A 24,733-nucleotide genomic window follows, 5' to 3' on the forward strand; every position below is an offset into this window, starting at 1 on the left:
ATTAGTTGACAATTTAAATTAAACCCCTGTTAAGAAATACTTTTGGCCATGTAAATCGTGCTTCGTTGGCATTAGAACTAGTATAAAATTGGTGGATGCATGCTTTGGTTAGCTGTGTTTAGATGATCTAAATTTTACTTTTTAATAGATACAGGTTGATCTTTAAAACTATAAATTAAAAACACGATTATTGCTTTTTGTTCAACGGATGTATATATATATAAGACCATCCCTCTTTAGATTCAGATACAGAAGGGTATATATATTGTTATTGTCATCTAGCTAATACTTATCTTCATTACGTGAAATAAGAGAAATAAAATCCCAAAAATTGAGAGAGAGAGACCATATTACATACATATTGAAAGTAGAATCCTAGCTTTCTTTCTTTCTTTTATGTTTTGCACTCTTTCTCACCTTCGCTCCTTGTAATAATCTACGCAATGGACATTATGGAAGTGGAACTACCCATTCACCCTGATCATTTGATGACGCCTTTAAAAGTTGCACGGATGGGTAACTGCTGCGGAATCAAATACCAATCTATAAGTGATGGCTACTACTGCAGCCAATGTGATTTTTACGCTCACAAGAGATGCAGCAATCCCTCTAGAGAGATCAACTACCCTTCTCACACGTGTGGCACCACTTTGACTTTTGGAACAAGTTATTTGAAATTCCTTTCAAGGTGCGGTTTGTGTGGAGTGAAGTTCACGGAAGATATCAAACATTATCGTTGTTTCCGTTGCGGTATAAAAGTTCATTTGGATTGTGCCAAGTACCCACCTCCGAAGGTCGTTGATGTTCCTCAAAACCATAACCATAAACTCAAGCTACAAATGTGGCAAAGCTGCTTCACCTGCGCTACTTGCGGAGAAGATGGTGATGGACATCCTTACAAATGTCTTGAATGTCGTTTGACTTTCCATGTGAACTGCGCAAAGTACGCTGCGGAGGTAAACCATCCTTCCCACCCTTTACACCCTCTAAAACTCTTCAATGGTGAACCACCTGCTTATACCAATGAAAAATGTCGCTTGTGTGGCAAGAAACTTGTTGATGAAGCCTTTTATCATTGCTCCACATGTAACTTTACCTTGGATTTGCATTGTGTTCTTAACCCACCACCACTCTACCATCACGACCTAAACACTCATGACCATAAACTGACACTTATGCCTCAAATGATCTCTTTTACTTGCACCACTTGCGGTCTTTATGGAGATCGAAGCCCATATGTCTGTCTCCCATGCAATTTCACGACCCACAATGATTGCTCTGAATTCCCATGGGTCATCAACATAAATCGCCATGATCATCGCGTTTCTCGCACGTCTCTTATTGGTGTGGTGAACTCAGTATGTCGTGTTTGTCAAAAGAAGATGGATTGGGCTTGCGGAGGTTATTCTTGTAAAAAGTGTCCCGACTCAGTGTACCATACCAAATGCGCTACTAGAGAGGATGTATGGGACGGAATAGAGATGAAAGATGAACCTGAAGAAGATGAAGATATCGAACCATTCAAGGTGATTGATGAAAACACAATACAACATTTCTTGCATGAAAGTCATGAGCTAAGACTCGACAAGTCTGGTACCTTTATTGAAGGGAGGAGTTGCAAGGCATGCGCTTATCCTATCTATCATCACCATCCTTTTTACAGTTGCATGAGTTGTGATTACATGCTCCATGAGATGTGCGCTAGTATGCCTAGACGAAAACGACATATGGTAAGTAACAACCCGTATCGTCTTGACGGCATAAGTGGTTATTTTAATTGTGAGGCTTGTGGATTATGTTCCAATGGTTTCAGATATCGTAGCGATTTAATTCGGCCTGGAATAGATTTGAGATGTGCTTCAGTTACCGAGCCATTTGTACATCAAAGTCATCCTCATCCCTTATTTTACACATCACCACGAGGAGTTTGCAGTGCTTGCAACAAAGAAGCACATCATGTGCTCAGATGCGTTGAAGATAATTGTGGATACGTCTTGGACTTCAAGTGTGCGCTATTACCATATGAAGTAAAGCATAGAGTCGACGATCATTTTCTCTCTCCAAGTTATGGTGATCAAGATGGAAGTGGATGTAGATCATACTGGTGTGATATTTGTGAGAAAGAAACAGATCCAAAAAAATGGTTTTACACGTGTAAAGATTGTGGGCTTACTTTGCATATTGACTGTGTGCTAGGAGATTTCAGAGCTATCGAGCCAAAAATGGAAATAACAATAAAGGAGTATGAGAGCGTAGAAACTGTGGTGGCGGTTCGTAACAATAGTATGTCTCGGCCATTTTGCAACCAATGCAAGTCACGATGTATATCTCCTACCATCTTGAAAGTCATGGACGATGCCATGCCTGATGTATACTGCTGCTCTCTTAATTGTTTTGAAATTAAGTACAGTGAGCAACGAACAATTCATTACAGAATGGTTACAGATGAACTAGCTTCGCTAAGTATCTAGGTGCGTTTTGTAAAAATATATATATTCTTTTATTCGTTAACAAAAAAACAAAAAGTCTTCTTTTAATTTCTAGTTGAGGGCGTTCCCTCACATTTGCTAATTTAATTTGTATTTTTTATAAGAGAATCAAAGGGTATTAAATATGTATGTATATGACTTTTCCTGTCCTTTCATGAATAAAACTAAAAATATCGCACTTGAAAACAAACAAAATAAAAACAGAGTCAACGGGTAAAGTCTTAGTTAAATAAAAACAAACAATAACAAGAAAAGCCTAAACCTAATTATATACTATATTTATTTGGAATACTACATGGAAAAGGAGTAAAAGACTAAACCTTTTTAGAATTAAGAAATAACTCGATATAACGAGTGAGCCATTGTCCAACAAATACAAAAAAAAAAAAACATATTATTTAGATTTAATAATAAATATAAATATTGTCCGGAATGGTTTTCTAGATGATTAATAATTTTAATATGGGAAATGATTCAATAGTACCAATATAAGTGATATTATCAAAATTATTTAGAATCAGTGAGTGATGCCATACTTAATTAATTGGCATCAATTAATTTAAATTAATACTAATTTATCTTAATTTTCATCACTTCAAAGGAAAAAAATACAAAACAAATATTATTATTAATTGTCCAAATGATAAAAAATTTACTAAAAAATGATGCTAGCAAATTTACAAATAATATTTATTTATAAAAAAAATCTAACTAATATTAGCATCAATTGTTTACAAATGAGCAATTTTAACATCAATTACAAACAAATGCTACAAGTATGTAGCATCGATTGTTAGAATCTTAACAAAAACTAACATCATTTGTTATAATTGATGCAAATATATAAATAAGTGATGTGGTACACCTTTTTTATTTGTAGTGATCATTTAAAATGCTACAGACGGAGTATATTATATAATTGAAACTACTAATCATCACTTTAATAACATACAACCAAACAATTTTTGTGCAAACCGTTGTTATTTGATCTTGTTATTTTTTTGGACCAAATTATTTGATGATTATCTACCATGACTATTGCCAATGATTTTGTTATTGTTGAATGAACTTCCAAGCTTAAATGGAGATTTTGGTTTCAAGCTTAAATGATTTTGTGTGACTAATTATTGAATCTATTTGTTGTTTGTTGAAGGAACTTACTAGCTTAAACCCAAATTTTGGGTTCAAGACTTTGAACAGCTATGAGGATGCCATTGCTCTCTCTTAGAAGTATCTCAACAAGGAGGCAGAATCTGAGCAGGTGAAGCTGAAGCTAGCTAAGCATGATGACGATGACGATGACGAGGCAGAATCTGAGCAGGTGAAGCTGAAGCTAGCTAAGCATGATGACGATGACGATGACGAGCTTGCTTACCTGTTGATATATTCTGACTATAGAGCTTGGGTGTTGAAAGTAAAGAAGATGATTTTGTGCCCTCCATTCCAATTATGTTAGAGTTGTTGTTTGCTAGGTCGACATTACATTTTGTTAGTTTCAGTAACGAGACCATTTCTGCTTATTTGTTATTTGTAAGACTATCTACTATATTCACAAAATATGAATATATTTACTAAAGATGAAATATGATTTTGTATTAATTTACCGTTTCTGCTTCTTTGTTATTTGTAAGACTATCTACTAGTATATTTTTTTCATCTTTAATAAATTAATACAAAATCACAAAATATGATTATATGCTGTTATACAATAGTTAGATTATGACATTTTTTTTGGCAATTCTAATTAAATTTTTATCTTATTTAAATGATAATTTTTAAATGCAATAAATTTAAATAACAATTTTAAAATGTATCAAAGACTTGTCATTTGTCGTCGCATAAGAGAAATTCATACGAATAAATTTACATTTTTAAAAAAAAAATATATATATATATATATATATATATATATATATATTAATAAGAGACATAAAAACACATTTATATGTTGTGTCTCCTACCAATACCATTGAGACAAATCTGAGAGAGAGGAAACCAAATAACGAAGCTATTGTTATCTTCATAAACACGACGAACAAACATTTTACTCTTAAGTACTCTAATAATATTATTAGAGGCCGAGCCCATTAATGAGAGGCCCATTAATAATATTAATAGAAAAGTTATTAAAAAAAAAAAAAAAAAACATTTTACTCTTAAGTATTCTAAAGTTGGAATTATATAAGAAGAAAAAAAAGAAAGGGATCTGAATGTGAGGGGAAAATATCTGGGGGATGAGTTAACGAGAAATCAGAAAAAGATATGGAAGAGAACACAGCTGTGTATCTTTGATACCAAGTCTTCGGAGAAGCAGTTGGACAACAAGGACGGTGCTGCTGCCTACTACTAGTGCATTAAGAATCAAATATTTTTCTACATTAAAAAAAAAAAACGGAATATGCCAAAAAGTCATTAATATACTGCGGCTACAAACCACATGAAACCCATACATAATACGGGTAAGCCTTAGGTTAAACTTTATATTTTCATGTCAGTACAAAATACTAAATACTACAAAATAAGATATTCATGTAATTTTTATAGTAAAAAAAAAAAATCAAAACTTTATGTAATTCATGTAATTTTATTTTTTTCCTCTTTTATTAAAAAAAAGGAGAAGGATTGGGATTTTGTATTGACCACAACAATATTAAGATACTTTTCCTTTTCAGTTTTGGGTCTTCGAAGGGTTTGGGGAAGAAAAGAAAATAAAGAAAATTGACGGGCAACAACAACCAATGACAGCGTACAGAAAAATATCTAAGAGACCGAACACGTGGTCTCTGTCTTTCAAATTTCCATGGACAGCACTAAGTTTCCTCCTCCCTCCCCCTTTATTAAATTAAAATTACCATAACTAACCACTTCTTTATTTCTCTAATAATTGTCCCTCTTACCATTTTTGATTAATTTCCACCCCAAAACAAAACAAAAAAATTAGTAACAATCAACCTCAATCATTTAATTACACCCCAAAAAAATTAAGTCTCTCACACGTGAGAACGACTTACATCGACACGCTTTTCGCCACGTCACCTTTTTCCTTCTCCAAATAAAATATAAGGATGAGGAGAGAGGATAATACTAAAGAGCGAAGAGATAAGCGCTGTGTGTGAGAAAGAGAGATTCAAAAATCCGATTCCCCCAGATCCGTTTCTGAGCACCCCCAAAAAGGGTTTTGTGTGTGTTCGTTCGTTCGTTCGTTCGTCAATGGCGAAAGAGACGGCGGAGAAAAAGTACATTACAAACGAAGAATTAAAAAACCACAACAAATCTGGAGATCTATGGATCGCGATACAAGGCAAAGTCTACAACGTTTCCGATTGGATTAAATCTCACCCCGGAGGCGAAACCGTCATCCTAAACCTCGTCGGTCAAGACGTAACCGACGCCTTCATCGCATTCCATCCCGGTACAGCTTGGCACAATCTCGATAACCTCTTCACCGGTTACCACATCAAAGACTTCGAGGTCTCCCAAGTCTCCCGCGATTACCGTCGTATGGCCGCCGAGTTTCGCAAACTAGGTCTCTTCGATAACAAAGGACACGTCACTCTCTACACTTTATCCTTCATCGCCGCCATGTTCGTCGGTGTTCTCTACTGCGTTTTGGCTTGCACCTCCGTCTTCGCTCACCAGATCGCCGCCGCGCTTCTCGGTCTCCTCTGGATCCAGAGCGCTTACATTGGCCACGATTCAGGTCATTACGTCATCATGTCTAACAAATCTTACAACAGATTCGCTCAGCTTCTCTCCGGTAACTGTCTCACCGGAATCTCGATCGCGTGGTGGAAATGGACTCATAACGCTCATCATCTCGCTTGTAACAGCCTCGATTACGATCCAGATCTACAACACATCCCTGTCTTCGCCGTCTCTACAAAGTTCTTCACCTCGTTGACCTCACGGTTCTACGATCGGAAACTCACCTTCGATCCCGTCGCGAGGTTCTTAGTCAGTTACCAACACTTCACTTATTATCCAGTCATGTGCTTCGGAAGGATCAATCTCTTCATTCAAACGTTTCTTTTACTCTTCTCCAGACGTGAAGTACCAGATCGTGCTTTAAACTTCGCCGGGATCTTAGTCTTCTGGACTTGGTTCCCTCTTTTAGTCTCGTGTCTACCAACCTGGCCGGAGAGATTCTTCTTCGTCTTCACTAGCTTCGCCGTCACGGCGTTACAGCATATTCAGTTCACGCTTAACCATTTCGCCGCTGATGTTTACGTCGGTCCACCAAAAGGCAGCGACTGGTTCGAGAAACAAGCGGCGGGAACGATCGATATCTCGTGTCGGTCGTATATGGATTGGTTTTACGGTGGGTTACAGTTTCAGCTGGAGCATCATTTGTTTCCTCGTATGCCTCGTTGTCATCTCCGGAAAGTTTCGCCGGTGGTTCAAGAGCTTTGTAAGAAGCATAATCTTCCGTATAGGAGTCTGTCGTGGTTTGATGCGAATGTGTTGACTATTAGTACTTTGAAGAAAGCAGCTTATCAAGCTAGAGACGCGGCTAATCCTGTGGTTAAGAACTTGGTTTGGGAAGCTTTGAATACTCATGGCTAAAAAATTATAATTAATCAAGCTTTTGATTAATTTGATACTATGTTTTTATTATTTTTATTATGCTTTTTTTGAATCTTTGGATTTCGTTATTATGTTTACTATTGGGGAAGAAGAGATGTTTTTAGAATTGAAAGAGAAAATTGAATCGAGATTTGATTTTTTTTTTTTTTACTGTTAGATTAAAAACTCTTCGTATCATAATGATTTTATTTATAGTATTTAATGATTTTTGTAAGTTTCTTTCACATGGCTCTTTTTGATGCCTGCGACTTTGTGGTTTTGCGGCTTTTTGGCCTTTTCAATGTTTTGTCGTGTTTACATCGTTACGTGTGTGGATGCTATTTGATAATATCCTTTTGTACCTTATACTACTAGTTGTATAAAAGGTTAAAAAGATCAACGGTCTTTGTATGATTCGAAACCACGAAACGTTGCAAAGATGTAGGCTTTATAGGTTTATTTATACTATATTTTTTGGTATTCAAATAATGGGCTTTAGTTATGCACCACTTTTTACAGGCCTAAGCCCGTGATTACATGGGTACCTCTAATGGTCTGAAAGAAGAATACACATATATTTTCGGAATGATCATATGTTGCAATCACAAGAACACATTAAGCTGAGTAAGACGAGATGAAAGCGTTGAGTGTTCTGAACTAGTGCATCTTTTCAAAGATTAATGATTATGAGGCAGAGCTCGTTGTTAATGTTTTCTCTAGTAATCAGTGATCCTGTGGTGAAATCTTGAATTTGGCAGGTTCGTAGATTACAAATGAGGAAGAGAAGCTAAACGGATAAGCCTCGAAAACATTTGGTGGTTAGTTTCTTTGTAATAGAAGACACAAGACCAGTCTTTATCTATAAAACTAGGAGAGAGGGAGAGAGAACAGTTCAAAATAGCTGCAAACGTGGTAGAGAAACAGTAAAAAAAAGGAAGCAACAAAATGTGGAGCAGAAGAAGAGAACATCATCATGTCTTTGTGTGACTTGTAAGTTTACTCCACTTTTCATAAAACACACACAAAAACAGCAAAACATTAGTCCACTTCCACAATCATTCCTCTTTTTGATTTTATTTTAGACTTCTCACGATTATGTTTTCTTTTTTTTTTTTGTTTAAAACCCACGATTATGTTACAATATATGAATGTGCCATGGTCAAAAACTTAACATTAGTTTTCGTTGTCGTGTTATAAAATATCTGCAAAACAATTTTCTACTTAACAGCTGTGAGTTTAATGTGAAGTCAGCATATATGATCTTAAATTCGTTCATAATTCAGAAGAAACATTGTTTATCATAGCTATGATCAGTTATTATATAGAAATTGTATGTCTGTGACTGTGTGTGCATGTTTGCTCCATAATGTAAAGAATGAAAAGTGAGAAGTGACTTAATGTGCACAAAGGTACCTTTGGCAGAAAGACCAAAGCCGGTCCATAACGGACCGTAAGTGACAAATTAGTTTTTGCCACTATCTTCTTCTCTATATATATTGTTGATTTATTATTTTCTGTGTTTTTATATAAGCTTTTACACGGACCACCAAATGGGCCAAATTGATTAGTGCATATTGATCTTGCTAGATCTTCCAATAATCTTCACATCGTAATCTTGTTCTTTTAAGAAGAAAAAATTGTTGTTTATACTTTTATACATGTAACATACTATTAATTCATATACCTAAACACGATTTGACTACTGCCTCTACTTAATAAAAGAAAAAGGAAGTATATACAAGTTAGATGCTTTACATATAAGTTTGTAGTAAAGCATCTAACTTTGTAGTTTTTTTTTGTTCTGCACTTCTGCTACCTTACTACTATCTACAGTACAGTTATGTACTTAACGAGACAAACATTATACTTCCATTCCATAGTTCCATATGCTTGTTTTGAATTTGTTAATACGCTTTCTTTTGCCAAAATGGATTTCACATATAGTGACGCATACGTATTAGATCCGCGATCCCTATAACAACATAGCAATTTGGAATTTGTATACGTTCAATTCCTTAGAAATAAAACAAGTGCCATATTCATGAAAATGAAGTATTTTGAATCTTCGGTGCTTTTAAGTATAAAACGATAACAATAATATTTAAGACGATGCATGCATTACTACAGTACATAGTATAATTAGGTATATGCTTTGATTTTTGGATTTATCAAAAAAAAATAAAGGTTATTTTTGCATGGTATATTCTTTTGGATATTTCCACTCGTTTCTTTCATTTCTCCTTAACTACATTCTTTAATTAAAAAATTAGGTACATACATACATTCACAGTTTAACAATAGAACAGTTCAAAACAAATTTAGTTTGCATTTTCCATAAAAGTACTACTACTTGCTTACGCTGAAAAACAATTGCCAATATATATATGATTACCAACCGAACATTTATATAAACATGATCAAATCGGCCATAAGAACTATATATATCATCTTTGGTAATGGGCTTTAGTAACATGATCATTAAAATTGAACTAAGATCTCAAAAACATAGACAACACAGATCCAATTTTGTTAAAGCTGGCATATAACGAGCAATGTGATCTTAGCCACTAATTAAAAGCATTTGTCTAAAATTCTATGGAATATAAATATCGAAGTAGCTACATAACTATAAAGGGTAAGGGCATATGATCGAAAGAAGAAAGAAAGTAGTAATGCGTATGAAGCTGAGATCGATACATAGCTTTACACGTTAAATCTAGTTAGTGCACATGACGGAAGTTTTTAAAAAATAAATTAATTATTTGTACATATTTAATTTTGATTTAATTTTGTTTTTTTTTTTGTTTTGGTAGAGTGAGTGTATTAGGTAAAGGACAGGCCACTGAGAAACTGCGAGAAGTCTAGGCTAAGGAAAGTAGAGAGACAGACCTTTCAGTGTTTGAAAAGCAAAGTATAATTACTAATGGAATTAATAATTCAATTTTTTTATTTTGATTTGTTTATTTATACATTCAATTTAAAATTAATTAATCTTTTTTTTTTCAGAAATATATATATAACCCAAAAAAAAAGACAAAAAGGTTACCTCATGTGGTATGTCATTTTCAGCTAACCCCCCTCTGGTTGCCAGAGTAGATACCAAATTAATAAAAACTCTACTTTTTATAATTTTCACTCTTTACACAACGGTTATTAGTAGTAATTTTCTAATTATATCCTACAAATTAAACTAATTTCTACTATTGTATTGATATCCGTCCTATATATCACTAATCCGATAAGTTTTAAAATAAAATTAATGAAACAATTAGAGTAATTAGTCATTTAGTCTAAGGTAAAAAAATACATATATGGGTCTTTGGTGTTTTCTACTTTAGAGCACTACTATAACAATGTTAATAACGCCGCATAGAAAAATCATACAAAAAGCTGGTTGATGAGTAAGACAGCATTATTATTGGTGTTATGAAATTTTCATTGTTTTTGTGGTTTTTTTTTTTGTAAGTTCCCATGAACTATTTTTTTTTTTTTCTTTCTTTTACAAATAGTTCCAACATTAATACTAGTATATTTTATTTCTTATAATAAGTTAAATAACACGCGCGGGCACGCGCCTGCACTGTAATCAAATTTAGCTATTTAAAACCCTTTTTGGCCTCAAAAAATAAAAATTAAAAGAGAGAGAGAGAGCAAAAAAACGTATTGTCTTCTCTCTTGCTCGCGCTTGCTCTCTTCTTCTTCTTTTGTCTTTCCCTTTCCGGTCCGGTTGTGTTTTATCTTTCGTCTCTGTCTGTAAATCTTCTTTTATCAATTCATTCACTATTTTGACAATCGAACCAAGAAACGTCTCTTCTTCTTCTTCTTCTTCTTCTTCTTCTTCTTCTCTCTCTGTAAAGTCCAGATTTTTCCTCAATCGCAATCTCTCTCTGTTCTGTTTTTACTGAACCTCATTCTTACTCTTGTTTCACAAATCCAAAACCGAGAGAAACCCATTTCGTTTTCCATCTTCCATTTTTAGAAAAATCTCATCTTTCTGGAAACCGAGATCCACGAAACCCGCATTTCGTCTCGCAAATCTCATTTTTCTTCGGTTTAAATCTCGAGAATTCGCAAGATTCAGAGACACCGCCTCAAATCAAAGGTGAGATTAGTTTCTGTTTTGATTTTCACTGTCTCTTTCTTTGCTTTTGTTTGTGAGTGGGTTTCATTGATCTGTAGTTCCGTGTTTGTTTGTACTCTGTGATTGGTTTTTATGATGTATCCTGTTACCTGATGTTCGATTCGATTGATGTATCCGTATAGCCTAATTTCATTTCCATTAAACAAAAAAAAACGTATTTTTTTGTATACCTAACTAATATCGAATCTTGACGTTGAAAGGATGACACAAGTTTTCTCCTTTTCTCTTTTTTTTTAATAATCTTTTTTGGTTTCTGTCTGAAAACATGTATTGCTTCACTACTTTGACTATGTCTAAACATGTATTGCAGGTCTCCTTAAAGCAAAGGTCTTGTCTTTTGATTTATGTATTTGGATGTGAACAAAAAGGTTATAAATTGGTTTTATTATTTGTGTGTGGTTTCAGTGGCTTTTTGAGAATGGAAGCAGCTGAAACGTCTTGGACTAATTATCCTTACAGCTACATTACATATGTCCCTGAAGCTGAATCATCATACTCTGAAGTACAGAGCGATGATGAGACCAACAAAGTCGATACCTTTTCAATGGATTCACTTCTCCCCGATGATTTACTAGAACGTATCCTCTCGTTTCTCCCCATTGCAAGCATCTTCAGAGCTGGCACTGTCTGCAAAAGATGGAACGAGATTGTGTCTTCTCGAAGGTTCTTATGGAATTTCTCCAACAACTCGTCGGTTCCTCAAAGGCCTTGGTACTTCATGTTCACTACCACTGATGATCCATCTGGTTATGCTTATGACCCCATTATCCGGAAATGGTACAGTTTCGATCTCCCTTGTATCGAGACCTCGAACTGGTTTGTTGCTTCCTCTTGTGGATTGGTTTGTTTCATGGACAACGACTGCAGAAACAAGATCTATGTCTCTAATCCAATTACCAAACAATGGAGAAGACTTCTCGAACCTCCTGGTCACAGATCAACGGATTACACTGCAATGTCTACCTGCGTGAACCGAGCAAGCCAAGGAAACCGAGCGGTGAACCGCGCACAGAGGAGTTACTTAGTCTCGATAGTGAAATCGAAGCAAGTTCCAGGGAACTTCTTCCAATGGGATCTCTCTATTCATCTCTACAGCTCAGAAACAATGACTTGGACAACTTCAGTAACCGATGTCTTGTCCGGATGGAGAGGAGGAAACGAGAGTGTGATCTGCGACGGTGTTCTATACTTCTTGATTTACTCCACTGGAGGCTCTGATCATCGCCACGGCTTGATAGCTACCAATGTATCCTCCTCAGTCGGATCATCATCATCATCATCATCATCATCATCCTCATTGATGAGGAGTTTCATACCAATGCCGTGTTCTTTAACATGCGGGAGACTGATGAATCTAAGAGAGAGGCTAGTGATCGTTGGAGGAATAGGTAAACACGATCGACCAGAGGTTATAAAAGGAATTGGGATTTGGGTTTTGAAAGGTAAAGAATGGGTAGAGATGGCCAAAATGCCTCAAAGATTTTTCCAAGGGTTTGGTGAATTCGACGACGTGTTCGCTAGTAGTGGTACTGATGATATGGTTTACATTCAAAGCTATGGATCTCCAGCGTTACTCACGTTCGACATGAACCTCAAGTATTGGAAATGGTCTCAGAAATGTCCTGTTACCAAGAAGTTTCCTCTTCAGCTTTTTACTGGGTTTTGCTTCGAACCAAGACTCGAGATTGCTCCATAGTTTTGCGAACGATTGAGAACAAACGTCTTGCTTATCTCTACTAAATTGTTTTTTGCACAGAGAAATCGCCGGCGGCTTTGATGAGAGATGATTGGACGGTAATGTTTTTTTTTCAAATTATATTGGAAAAAAATGTATTGTTTATTTGCAATTTGGTACTCTATTTATTATAAGATTTATGAATGAGCCCCGGATACTTTTTATTTTGATCAATTCGAATCCTTTTTTTTTTTAATTCTCTCCCTTGTCTGCTGTGACATTGTGTGGCCCACAATATCTCAAGTAAATGGGTCGGATACTGAAACTGAAGGGTTGTCTTGTTGCTGTTCCTCGAGGATAAATTTATGAATCTTGGTACTTTTTGTTTTATTTATTACAGTTAATTTATAATAATAAGGAATTTTAAATGTTTTGTCCAAAAAAAAAGAAGGAATTTTAATGTATATCTATTTTTACGTACGACTGCTATAGCTGTAAATTGGTTTTAAATGTTTATTGTACTTGTAGTATTTTTTTAAAAAATTGGGACCTATTTTACGTGATGGGATTTGTCAGGTTTGGCAGTGTTAGGTTTACGGGTAATGGACAACAGCTATCTCTGTCTATATTGTTTTTATTTTATTTTATATAACGTATAAATTCGTATATTTATAATTTTCTTAGGGGGTCACATTTGTTTTCAAGTTTGATAGCCTTTTAATTTTTAAAATGGAATAAACTGTCCCTCGTTAGTTAATTCATAAATAAATAGCTCGTGTTAAAAAATTGACGGTATGATATGATATGTATGGGATACTACAAGTTTTTTTTACTTGATGTGTGTCATTGCTATCACATCAATCAAAAAAAGAAAATTAGAGAATTAGTTTCTAATTATCAGTTAAGGGAATATAGAAGACAAACACGATTATGACACACCATTAAGCACGATTAGTTTTATTGCTGTTTAATTATTTTATTTTTTAAAACCAACAATGGCTTCCAAAACAGTAACAAGCATTAACGAGTTAAACTGTGGATGGGATGTTAAAATTGAAATATATCAAAAAACATGCTGGGTTGGACCAAACCATCTGAAATTGACCACACATAGTGGCATAGTGCTGTATATAATATACTAAACCCGATTTTTCAACGTTCTAAAAATAGATTTTGAAATATTGTTTTTTTTTTCCACGGATTTTTCGTAGACAAAAATTAGGAACTAAACGAATAAAAATTCAAAACTTATTAATTTTACGTTTCTAATTACCTAGTCAATAGTCATAAAAAGAAATTCAAAATGTTGTAGCAGCAGCCACTAGAGCTACCACGTCATTGTCAAGAGTAGTAAACCGGAGGATTTATTATTGGTTCATGAGATCGAACCGAATCAGAACCGGTTATTAGAAAGATAAGAAAGAGGTTCATGAGATCGAACCGAATCAGAACCGGTTATTACAAAGATAAGAAAGAAATAGTAAGTAGTAGAGTCACTTGGGTGGGTCGGTCTGTCTTGGTAGCCTTTCGTCTGAAAGCCGTTCGTTCAGCTTTTCTCTTTCCAAAAAAAGCTCTCCGATCAGTTTCTCTCCGGCTGAAGCACACAAAAGAAAAGGAGAACTGTGTTTTTGCGAATGAGAGGTAGTGAAAACACGGATCTGTTCGATCCAAAAACCCAGATGGATTCTGATTTCTCTCGTCATGGACATGGCTCCTCTTCTTCCTCCGACGGCGATTTTGGATTCGCTTTTAATGACAGTAACTTCTCTGATCGCTTGCTCCGGATCGAGATCATGGGTGGTCCTTCTGATTCTAGGTCCGACGTTGAAGGGTGTACGAGTATCGCTGATTGGGCTCGTCATCGCAAGAGAAGAAGAGAAGATATCATCAAGAAGGACTCTGCTGCTGGTGGTATGTTGCTACTACCTGGCTTATGGCTTTTGCTTTGTTTAGGGTTTTTATTGAATTTGAATTTGAATTTGAATTTGCAGTCACGATTTCAGACATTGTGGCATGTCCTGAGGAGCAGATTTTAACCGATGAGCAACCTGACATGGATGGATGTCCTGTTGGTGACAATCTTGATGATGAAGGAGAGGCTATGGTTGAAGAACAAGAGGCTTTATCAGGTATAATAAGCAGAGAACTTCCTCCTTTGAATGAGTGGGTATAATATACTATAGTTTTAGCTTCACAAGGAAGAGCTTCAAGTTTTTTATTTTTTATTTTGTTTGTTTCAAAGGTGATGAAGATGAAACGTCTAGTGAGCCAAACTGGGGAATGGATTGTTCTACTGTTGTAAGAGTTAAAGAACTTCATATTAGTTCTCCTATATTAGCTGCCAAAAGCCCTTTCTTTTACAAGGTATATATATATATATATATCACTAGGTTCTCTTCATTGATGTTCCTTTTGCTCTCATGTGTATGCATCTTACTCCTAATCCATTTGTTTTCTTTTTTCTTTTCGAAAATCGTTTTAGTTGTTCTCCAATGGAATGAGAGAATCTGAGCAAAGGCATGTTACCCTTAGAATTAATGCATCAGGTACGCCATTGCAACACAAGCTATTATTGGCTTTTGTACATATCTGAACGCATTATTACTTTACCAGACTATAGACAGGTTTACATTTGTTCTTCCGTTGTGTACTAGTTCCACATACTACTTACTGTATATGGTTTTGATTTGCGTTTTTGTGACCATATTTTAAGTCTTCATTTTTTTAAGTAATTTGGATATCCATAAGCATTATAGTTGATTTACATACATATCCTATTTTGTGTGTGTATAACAGAGGAAGCTGCCTTGATGGAGCTTTTAAACTTTATGTATAGCAATGCGGTATCTGTCACCACAGCACCTGCCTTATTAGATGTTCTGATGGCTGCTGATAAGTTTGAAGTTGCCTCTTGCATGAGGTACTGCAGTAGACTTCTCCGCAATATGCCTATGACTCCTGAGTCTGCGTTGCTCTATCTCGAGCTTCCTTCTAGTGTTCTAATGGCCAAAGCTGTTCAGCCTTTAACTGATGCTGCAAAACAGTTCCTTGCTGCCCGCTACAAGGATATTACTAAGTAAGAGACCACCTGAAACTACATATAACTGCATTTCCATGTATTTTTACTGTAATCACACGAGATTGTGTGGTCGATTCTTATAAGTCATGGTTGAACATTTTTTTTTTTTGCAGGTTTCATGAGGAGGTTATGTCTCTACCTTTAGCAGGAATTGAGGCAATTCTATCAAGCGATGATCTGCAAATTGCATCAGAGGATGCAGTTTATGATTTTATCTTGAAGTGGGCAAGATCACAATACCCTTGTTTGGAAGAGCGAAGAGAGATTCTCGGGTCACGCCTTGCACTCTCCATCCGCTTCCCATTCATGACATGCCGGAAGCTGAAGAAAGTACTGACTTGCAGTGACTTTGAGCATGAGATAGCATCAAAGCTTGTTCTAGAAGCTCTGTTCTTCAAAGCAGAAGCCCCACACAGACAACGTAGCCTAGCTGCGGAAGAATCCGCTTCCCTGAACCGCCGCCTCATAGAGAGGGCGTACAAATACAGACCCGTCAAAGTCGTGGAGTTTGAGCTCCCTAGACCGCAGTGCGTAGTCTACCTAGACCTGAAAAGAGAAGAATGCGCAGGATTGTTCCCATCGGGTAGAGTGTACTCGCAGGCCTTTCACTTAGGAGGTCAAGGGTTCTTCCTCTCAGCTCACTGCAACATGGACCAACAGAGCTCGTTCCACTGCTTCGGGCTGTTCTTAGGGATGCAGGAGAAAGGGTCAGTGAGTTTCGGAGTGGACTATGAATTCTCGGCGAGGTCAAAGCCTGCAGAGGATTTCATAAGCAAATACAAAGGGAACTACACGTTCACAGGAGGTAAAGCAGTTGGTTACAGAAACCTGTTTGGGATAGCGTGGACGTCTTTTATCGCAGAGGATAGTCAATACTTCATCAATGGCATTCTCCATCTCAGAGCAGAGCTTACCATCAAAAGGTCTACAGATCCTTAGTGATCCTTACCATCAAAAGGTCTACAGATCCTTTATGCCACAATCTCTCTCTCTAACTGTCTTTTTTTTGTTTTTAATATCTTTTATAAGGCTTGACGAAGACTAAGAAAAGCTTATAAAAAAGTAAGGTTAAACAACGTTCCCACGACAAGTTAAGTTTAAGAAGAATGTAAATGCGTTTCAGAGTTGCATCTTGTTCTGTTCACGCTTACTCCTGGTTTGGTTTATATAGATATTTAACTTTTTATTGAAAATTCTTCTTAGCATAGATTGTTGTTGTACTATAATTTATGAACGAAGTTGTGAACAAAGAAAGTATATGCAAAAATAAATAAATAAAGTATTTGAAATAAATTATCGTGATTTGAAATAAATTATTCGATTTGAAATAAATTACCGTGATTAACGGTCTTCTACGTAATTTTTGTTGGGTATATAAACCGTTCAGAAGGAGAAGCATATTGGTTAGTCCATCATACTCTCATAGTCTACTGATTTGTCAAAAAGTCATGTTCTTATAGATAGATACCAGGCCATATGTTGATTCTCTATGGAAACTGATATTAACGACCATGCATGTCCAGATCTCTTTTGACTTTGAACTTCTTCATTTGGTGATCACAGCCTCATTTGTATCTGGTTTTGACACTGTAATTATAGATTGGATGCGGATTGGTGCCTTTCTACTTGACTCTCGAAGCTCACTCCTGACTGAGAGTTTGAGTGGTCATCTCAAAGTCCCAAGGGATGGAACCATAGAACGAATGTTACAATCCAGTGGTTCATGTGTCATCGACGACATCAAAGGTGGTATCTGGATTGCAGGTAACAAACTTTTCTTTTTCATGACCTGCAGAAACTTGTCAACTACAGGAAAAAAACTGTAACATGGCTTTATCTTATTTTCCAGATTTACAGCTTGTGCGTTGCCCTGTTTGTGACCTCAGTACCTGTGATGGTAAAAGACACTAACCAACTCTAATCTGTTGCTGAAACTTTAGTATTTGATGTCAGTCTATTTAGTATAACGAAATTACAATTAAGAGTGTTTCTATTTATTGTATAGGAACAATGCAAACACTTGATGCTAGGCACATGGAACTGTTCCTCAGCGAAGGCTACAAAGATAGAAGCTGGGATTACAATCTTATTGGGTCTCATAAGTTACAGAAAGACGCAGGTGCAGCTTGTGGAGCCAGATTTGATCTCAAACACCTTAAAGAGTCGTCATCCTCAGGTAACTTAATTACACTCTTATGCTCCTCCTTCATCCTCAATCATTCTCCATCTCACATGAAACCTCTATAAATATAGGTATTCTCAACCTCAAGTCTTGGACCGGAGAGCCAAATGATTCCCAACCTAAAGCAGTTATCGCACCCCACGCTGTCGCTGTTCACACAAGACTGCAAGAAAACGAAGGTATAAAGTCCAAATCACATAACATCATCAACCATCTTTATCTAGGGAAGAAAGAAGCACAATTACAATTTCTTCTACAAATCTAAATTGCAGGAATCCTTGTGAAATACCACACGATGAAAGCAGGAACAGACGGTGACATTGTTTCCATCAGAATCTCCCAGCAGCTTCTCTGATTCCTTCACAGTGCTTTGTCTTCAAAGTCACACACAAAGCTTTAAGTATATCTGGTATTCATCAAATCCTTTTTCTCTTCAGTAAAATAAAGATTAAAACATTAATTAGCTCATTATAAGTTTACAACTTTATAATTTGTTGTACGATAAGTATGACAGGTTACTGAACTTCTTCTATACGAAACACATATACCAATTCATTAATATAAGAAGATTTATGTCGACCATTCAGATACTTTCCGGAATCTCACTTTCTTAATGATAAAATTTGAAAATATTCCATTTCTCTAAATTCTGTTTCTATATTCAACACTTTGTGTATATTTTATAGGGACAATTACTATGTTTAACACTTTGTAAATATTTTATATATGTATATATAAATATGTAATACATGCGTGGTGTGTAATCAAAAGGAATAATCAAAGCCTAACTAAAACTGAATCTGAATCTTAAGTCACCATCACCATCCTTGTTGAGATCAAAGTTGCTGTCTTTGTTTTGGTGTGTTCTTGATCGTTTGGAAGTGGAGACGTGGAGTTGTTCGTCACGTTACGTTCAGCCGTAGTCACCACCACCAGAGCCACCGTCACTTCTCTCACCGGAGTCATCACCGGTGGTTTGTTTGGGTAAAGAAATCCAAACATAAATTTGTTTTTCATCTTCTTCAATGTTTTTGTCTTTTAAATCTGTGCTTCTGCTGGAAGTTATCTGAAAGCTTTGGTTGTTTCTGGTTGCTTCTGTCGCAAGTTAGGTCGCTGGTCGCTGGCTTCTTCATCTGCAAGTTAGGTCGTCTGTTATTGCTTCTGCTTAATTCGTCTGCAACCTGTCGTCTGCTTCCTTGGGCAGTAAGTCTCTTGTCGTTCTATTTTTTTCTAGCGAAGCCAACACTGTTTATGGAATATTTTATTGTGTTTCCATAATGTTTTTGAATATTAGTATTTTGAAAAATTTTAGTCATAAATTTATCTTTTTATTAGTTAATAATAAGTTAGAATTAGTATATATACCCATATAGCCCTATACGATGGTTTTTTCATGAACAGTGCTGCTCTTTTTCCATTTTAATTGCTATCATGATTTTCATACTAAATTCAACTTTTATATTCATTTTCTATACTTTAGTAATTGTATTATTTATTAATATTTATACGTATATATGCTTAACTAAAAAGATAATGTAATATTTACTATATATGTTATGTAATATTATATTTTATTATTAGTTTATGTAATTTTTAATAAATGAAACTAGGAAAATATTAACTTTTTTACCTAATCAAAATGTTTAATATTTAAATATATATATATCAAAATGTTTAATATTTAAATATGTTGACCCTAATAAAAATAATTTTCTTAGGTTTGCCACTGGACTCTATAACTCCTTGTGACTTGTTTAGTGATCTAAAAGTCAGTTCTTTTAAAATTAATTACAAACTCATTTGCGTACACAAAATCAAATTTCTTATCGTTTCTCTTTTTCTTGTTTTTATGTATTCATTTCAGAGATGGCTGCAAAGAAAGATGAATTTTTCGTCAAGCAAATCTCTCCAAAGCTTGGAGGAGAAAGAGGAGTTCGAAACCCTCACGGTCCAACATCTTCACATGACCTCGTCGAGCAGATGGAGTTTCTTTACGTAGAAGTAATCCAAGCCAAGAACAAAAAAGAGAACACTGTTGTAATCCCCATCGTCGAAATCACTCTCGGAAACTACAAATCCTCGACCGAAGATCTGCCAATGGGACAAAATATGGAGTGGAATCAAGTCTTTGCTTTCGACAAAACCAAAGGTGATGTCTTGTCCGTTACTCTCAAAGACGGTGCGACCACTACTGTAATTGCCAAGCGAAACTTCAAAATGGCCGCGGAGATTCCGAGTAGGGTTCCTCCCGACGCAAGAATCGCGCCTCAGTGGTACTCTATGCAGAATGCCGAAACAGGTCATCACATGGATTTGCTAATGTCGGCTTGGTTTGGTACACAAGTTGACGAGGTTTATCCAGAGGCTTGGTTTTCAGACGCCTCTGAAGTGAGTCCAAGTTGCGTGATCAACACGCGACCTAAGGTCTACCTAGCCCCAAGGCTCTGTTACGTTAGGGTTAGCATTGTTTCAGGTCACGATTTGATTTCTTCCGATAGTAGACGGACTCCTTCGGCATACGTGACGTAAAGTATGTCTCAAAACCGTAGTTTGTTCCGGTGCGAACCCGTCATGGAACCAGGATCTAATATTAGTTGCATCAGAGCCGTTAGAAGGAACCGTCGTCATTAAGGTGATGGACAGAGTCGACGAGCAACATGAAGAATGCATAGGGATGTTAGAGAAGAAGCTCTCAGAGATGACTCCGCTTAAAATTCCAAGTTCCGCACCGGTTTGTTCTATGACCTTGAAATGCCGGTTAAGGTCAAACCGGCAGGGAATTCGAGGAGGTTCGCAAGCAGACTCAAGATGAAACTAGCGACTGATCAGGCTTATCACGTTGCTGAAGAATGCGTCGAATACGCGAGTGACTACAGATCTTATGTTAAAGGGCTATGGCCGTGTGTGCTCGGGAAATTGGAAATCGGGATTTTGGGTGCGACCGGTTTAAAGGGAAGAGACGAGAATAAACCGGGCATTGACAGTTATGTGGTGGCTAAATATGGGAATAAATGGGTGAGGACTCGAACCGTGGTTAACAATGTCTCACCCAAGTGGAACGAGCAGTATTCGTGGGATGTCTATGAAGAGTGTACGGTGTTAACGCTTGGGATCTATGATAACCGGAAAATCCTCAAAGACTATATGAAGAAAGATGTCCCGATCGGGAAAGTGAGGATCCCATTGAATCGTGTACACTGTAACAAGATTTACACTTGCTCGTATCCGATAATGAATTTGGGAAGCAGCGGACTGAAGAAAATGGGAGAGCTTCAACTCGCGATTCGCTTTGTTTATGTTACTAAAGGGTACGCATGGTTTTCAGCTCCTTTCCGTTTGATGTTACCGAAAGCTCATTACAAATATCCATTGTCCGTGTATCAGGTCGACAAGTTGAGAGCACAAGCTGTGGATTTGAATTGTAAGAACCTTGAGAATACTTTGCCGCCTCTGGGAAGCGAAGTCGTGTCGGATATGTTGAAGCCGAAGAGTAAGAGTTATAGTATAAGAAAAAACAAAGCTAATTGGGATAGGCTTCGCATAGTCTTTAAGAGGTTCTGGTGGTGTGCTTCGACCATTGCATGGATCAGATCCACGACACACGATGCTCCGAAAGTCATTGCATGTGTAGTCAGTATTGTGTTTATTTTTGGGCACTACTGGATATTGTGTTTGGTGACTTCGTGGCTATCTGTGCTTTGCATTTTTCTCCTAAGTCTTTGGTTTGGGGTCAAGCGAATATCGTGCTATGGGAACGTCAATCCTCCTCCTCCTCCTCCGTTGATTTCCATGGATTTGAAGCTCTGGGGACTAGAAGTGATCAACCTAGACGAGTTAGCAGAAGAGTTGGACTCGTTTCCGTCGTCGGAGACGGATGTGAACATTCTTAGGATGAGGTACGATAGGCTGAGGAAGGATAGGGAGAAGCAGATGTTACTAATAGGTAACTTTGCAAACCAAGTTGAACGGATTCAAGCGCTTGTTGCGTTGCTTGAGCAGCCATTGTTTTTGGTTCCCTTCGTGGTCCTCTGTTTCATGATCCTCTGCTTCGTTTGCACTACTTGGGACAATCCATATCTTGGTAAGTTTTTCTTTTTGGGAGTTATAATCTGGTGGGTTAACTTCCCGTGTTTTCGCAACGACTTGCCCAACGGGTTCCAGAACTTCTTTAGAAGATTGCCGACCAACCAAAACCTTAACTTTTGAGATACTATACACGACTTTGTTTTTGGGATTCTTGTTTTTATGTTTGTTTTGGTTTTGTTAGTCTCTCGACGGTTGGATATTATTAATTCTCTTTTGCTTTTAAAGATTTGGACGGTTCAGATTTTATGAACAATTTAAAGTTGTGTGAAACTAACCTTCCGCGCATCCAAATTCCCAAATAGACCTGCAAAATTTTCATCACAAATTCCCAAATAGACCTGCAAAATTTTCATCAGAAGCGTAAATTGTTTTGTCTTAACAGCATATATGTACCCAAATAATAGAAACAGACCAAAGCTGTGTAAAAAACGTACTTTTCATTCATTAATTCAGACAAAGAAGTCACATCTACCAAAAAGAACACGTTAACACATATTATTACATCCTATATATGCTATGCAAGAAACACACACACACATGTAGCACAAGAATTGAGATATAAACATGATGAGTCAAACTTACCTGAATCGAATAATGGAAACAGAGAAACCAAGCCATTCTCTTCACCACAGTATATATAACCTTTGATCATACTTGCAGATACAGAGGGCTTTTATGTTTTCTTTCTGTAAATCATCAATAAGCATATAACCTTTGGATTAGAAAGTAACAGCCTTAGTGGCTTTTTTACCAATGCAGACAAATTAATAGACCAGTAGCCATGGGATCAAGTGTTCCAGCATGACCCACCTGAGAAATACTAATCAGCTGCACGAACCTTTTTCACTTTGGCTAATCGTTGTAGCTTACCACAGACAGTAAGGGGAAGTCCATTCTAAGAACAATACTATAACCAAATCACATAAGATTTCAAACAGCGAAAGAAAGAAAGAGAGAGATAGAGAAAAAGAGATTACAAAAATTGCGTCTCTCACCTTTGCGTTTGTTCACTAAAAAAGCTTTGTACCATTAGGACCATCCCATCCCATCTAGGAAAGGTTCTCCATCAACCACCACCACTAGCCACACCTTTCTCATTGGAGCGTTTCGTCAATCCCTTGTGGACACAATATCTGGAGCAGAACACACAGATGGAGAAACTAAAAGTTCATCTATTGATTCTCTAATGAGCTTTGAAGTTTGTAACAATATTATTAGTTCATAGCAAAAACCCTAACCTGACCTCTATTTGCATCCTCTGTATCATAAATACCTATTACAATTCCATCTATTGCTTCAGCAACCTTAAGACACAACAACAGCAACAAAAAAATACCTAAGTTTCTCGAATTGCTTGCTCAACAATAAAAAGACCTAACTTGAATTGAAAGGATCGTTGAGGAATGAGAGAACTAAGACTTACGGGAGGTGAAAACGGCTTCTCCAGCTTTGCAAGTTTGAGAGAACACCCAAGTCAACAACTACAATATAGCTCTGAATCTTCATCTGTTCAACAGATACGAAACCCACCACGAAAACATTAAGACCTTGACGAGACGAGACGAGACGAACTCAAGCGAAAAGGAAAAAAGATGTTGTAAACAGAGTTTATGTAGGAGTGATACAAGAAAACCTTACCGAGAATGCGAGAGGCGGAGAGCTTTTCTCTAGTGGAGCTTCGTGCCTTCGTGGGAGGCTTTAGTTAAGAACGGAACACAAGTAAATAAAGCGAAGCGGGGTATATTACGTTATTAACTAATGAGAAAATTAGAAATTATCTATATTTAAATATAGAAATTATCACTCAATTGACAAAATATTACCGTTACATACTCCACCTTACCGTTTTAAAAAGTTACCGTTGATACTTGTTGTAAAGCAAATCAGCTGTACATGTTAGTAATTAATGACTATAAATTATAATAAACGCAGACATAGAGAGAGATACGAGCTTTAAAAGGGGAAAAAACAATGATACAATCAAAAACAGTATAACTAGTTTTGGAATCTGATGAATCGAACAATATACTAATAGATTCTGGAAGCAGTGTTTGATCATCAACTTCTTGAGAGTTTTTGTTTAATAAAAAAAGTATACTACAAAAATTACTGTAGTAACACCATTTTGTATAGTACATGGAATTGTGAAACTTACATTGTGGTTACCTAACCGTTAGCTTTAATTAAAAAGGAAGACACTGAACCAAAATCCATCAAAAACAAACTAGTTTTGGGACTTGTTGAATCCAATAAAAAGAACATGCAGTAATGTATAGACAATAAAACCCGGTTTAAAAGATAACTGAGTCCGACGTATGTACACTTTTTTTTTTTTTGTTAATAAACACTCCATTAATTAAGTTACAAGGTAAGGATACATTAAGTCCGACGACGTATCGTATATAGAAAATGTACAAACACGAGAAATATATATAGGACGACGATAAACGAGACGATGAAGTGATGAACGATAGACAGAGAATACGCCGGCTCACATCACATAGTCCGTTTGTTGGAA

General features: G+C 36.4%; 5 protein-coding genes and 1 pseudogene across 8 annotated transcripts; all 6 read left to right on the top strand.

Moving 5' to 3' along the window:
- The first annotated feature begins 443 nt into the window (after positions 1-443).
- LOC104789830 (uncharacterized) lies at positions 444-2,471 on the top strand. Its single transcript, XM_010515471.1, has one exon. The coding sequence runs from the start codon at positions 444-446 to the stop codon at positions 2,469-2,471; it is 2,028 nt and encodes a 675-aa protein (XP_010513773.1).
- Positions 2,472-5,370: 2,899 nt separating this feature from the next.
- Positions 5,371-7,216, top strand: LOC104788453 (delta(8)-fatty-acid desaturase 1). Of its 2 annotated transcripts, XM_087451584.1 has the most exons (2): positions 5,433-6,436; positions 6,533-7,216. In XM_087451584.1, the coding sequence occupies exons 1-2, from the start codon at positions 5,700-5,702 to the stop codon at positions 7,050-7,052; spliced, it is 1,257 nt and encodes a 418-aa protein (XP_087307710.1). In that variant the 5' UTR covers positions 5,433-5,699; the 3' UTR covers positions 7,053-7,216. The 2 variants fall into 2 exon arrangements, with proteins under 2 accessions (XP_010512510.2, XP_087307710.1); XM_010514208.3 differs by having other exon boundaries at positions 5,371-7,216.
- Positions 7,217-10,480: 3,264 nt separating this feature from the next.
- LOC104788454 (F-box/kelch-repeat protein At3g61590) lies at positions 10,481-13,124 on the top strand. 2 transcript variants are annotated; one of them, XM_010514209.3, is made up of 2 exons: positions 10,481-11,154; positions 11,599-13,124. In XM_010514209.3, the coding sequence occupies exon 2, from the start codon at positions 11,612-11,614 to the stop codon at positions 12,887-12,889; it is 1,278 nt and encodes a 425-aa protein (XP_010512511.2). In that variant the 5' UTR covers positions 10,481-11,154; positions 11,599-11,611; the 3' UTR covers positions 12,890-13,124. The 2 variants fall into 2 exon arrangements, with proteins under 2 accessions (XP_010512511.2, XP_087308378.1); XM_087452252.1 differs by having other exon boundaries at positions 10,680-11,154; positions 11,504-13,124.
- Positions 13,125-14,075: 951 nt separating this feature from the next.
- LOC104788455 (BTB/POZ domain-containing protein POB1) lies at positions 14,076-17,140 on the top strand. Of its 2 annotated transcripts, none has more exons than XM_087451586.1 (6): positions 14,076-14,779; positions 14,872-14,997; positions 15,111-15,232; positions 15,351-15,414; positions 15,665-15,944; positions 16,061-17,140. In XM_087451586.1, exons 1-6 carry the CDS (start codon positions 14,503-14,505, stop codon positions 16,884-16,886), a joined length of 1,695 nt encoding a protein of 564 aa, XP_087307712.1. In that variant the 5' UTR covers positions 14,076-14,502; the 3' UTR covers positions 16,887-17,140. The 2 variants fall into 2 exon arrangements, with proteins under 2 accessions (XP_087307712.1, XP_087307711.1); XM_087451585.1 differs by having other exon boundaries at positions 14,223-14,779; positions 14,860-14,997.
- Positions 17,141-17,458: 318 nt separating this feature from the next.
- Positions 17,459-18,711, top strand: LOC104789831 (putative F-box protein At3g61730). Its single transcript, XM_010515472.2, has 5 exons — positions 17,459-17,711; positions 17,797-17,844; positions 17,953-18,123; positions 18,201-18,308; positions 18,402-18,711. The coding sequence occupies exons 1-5, from the start codon at positions 17,459-17,461 to the stop codon at positions 18,482-18,484; spliced, it is 663 nt and encodes a 220-aa protein (XP_010513774.2). The 3' UTR covers positions 18,485-18,711.
- Positions 18,712-19,995: 1,284 nt separating this feature from the next.
- Positions 19,996-22,458, top strand: LOC104788456 (multiple C2 domain and transmembrane region protein 12 pseudogene; annotated as a pseudogene).
- Positions 22,459-24,733: the final 2,275 nt, after the last annotated feature.

The sequence above is a fragment of the Camelina sativa genome, chromosome 5, assembly GCF_030686135.1.
Source record: "Camelina sativa cultivar CO46 ecotype springtype chromosome 5, ASM3068613v1".
Classification (NCBI taxonomy): Eukaryota; Viridiplantae; Streptophyta; class Magnoliopsida; order Brassicales; family Brassicaceae; genus Camelina; species Camelina sativa.

Coding starts and splice junctions, on each gene's coding strand:
- LOC104789830 (XM_010515471.1), top strand. CDS start 444: ATGGACATTATGGAAGTGGAACTACCCATTCACCCTGATCATTTGATG.
- LOC104788453 (XM_010514208.3), top strand. CDS start 5,700: ATGGCGAAAGAGACGGCGGAGAAAAAGTACATTACAAACGAAGAATTA.
- LOC104788454 (XM_010514209.3), top strand. CDS start 11,612: ATGGAAGCAGCTGAAACGTCTTGGACTAATTATCCTTACAGCTACATT.
- LOC104788455 (XM_087451585.1), top strand. CDS start 14,503: ATGAGAGGTAGTGAAAACACGGATCTGTTCGATCCAAAAACCCAGATG. Junction 14,780..14,859: donor GAAGGACTCTGCTGCTGGTG/GTATGTTGCTAC, acceptor TTGAATTTGCAG/TCACGATTTCAGACATTGTG. Junction 15,415..15,664: donor CCTTAGAATTAATGCATCAG/GTACGCCATTGC, acceptor TGTGTATAACAG/AGGAAGCTGCCTTGATGGAG.
- LOC104789831 (XM_010515472.2), top strand. CDS start 17,459: ATGCATGTCCAGATCTCTTTTGACTTTGAACTTCTTCATTTGGTGATC. Junction 17,712..17,796: donor AGGTGGTATCTGGATTGCAG/GTAACAAACTTT, acceptor CTTATTTTCCAG/ATTTACAGCTTGTGCGTTGC. Junction 17,845..17,952: donor TGACCTCAGTACCTGTGATG/GTAAAAGACACT, acceptor TTTATTGTATAG/GAACAATGCAAACACTTGAT.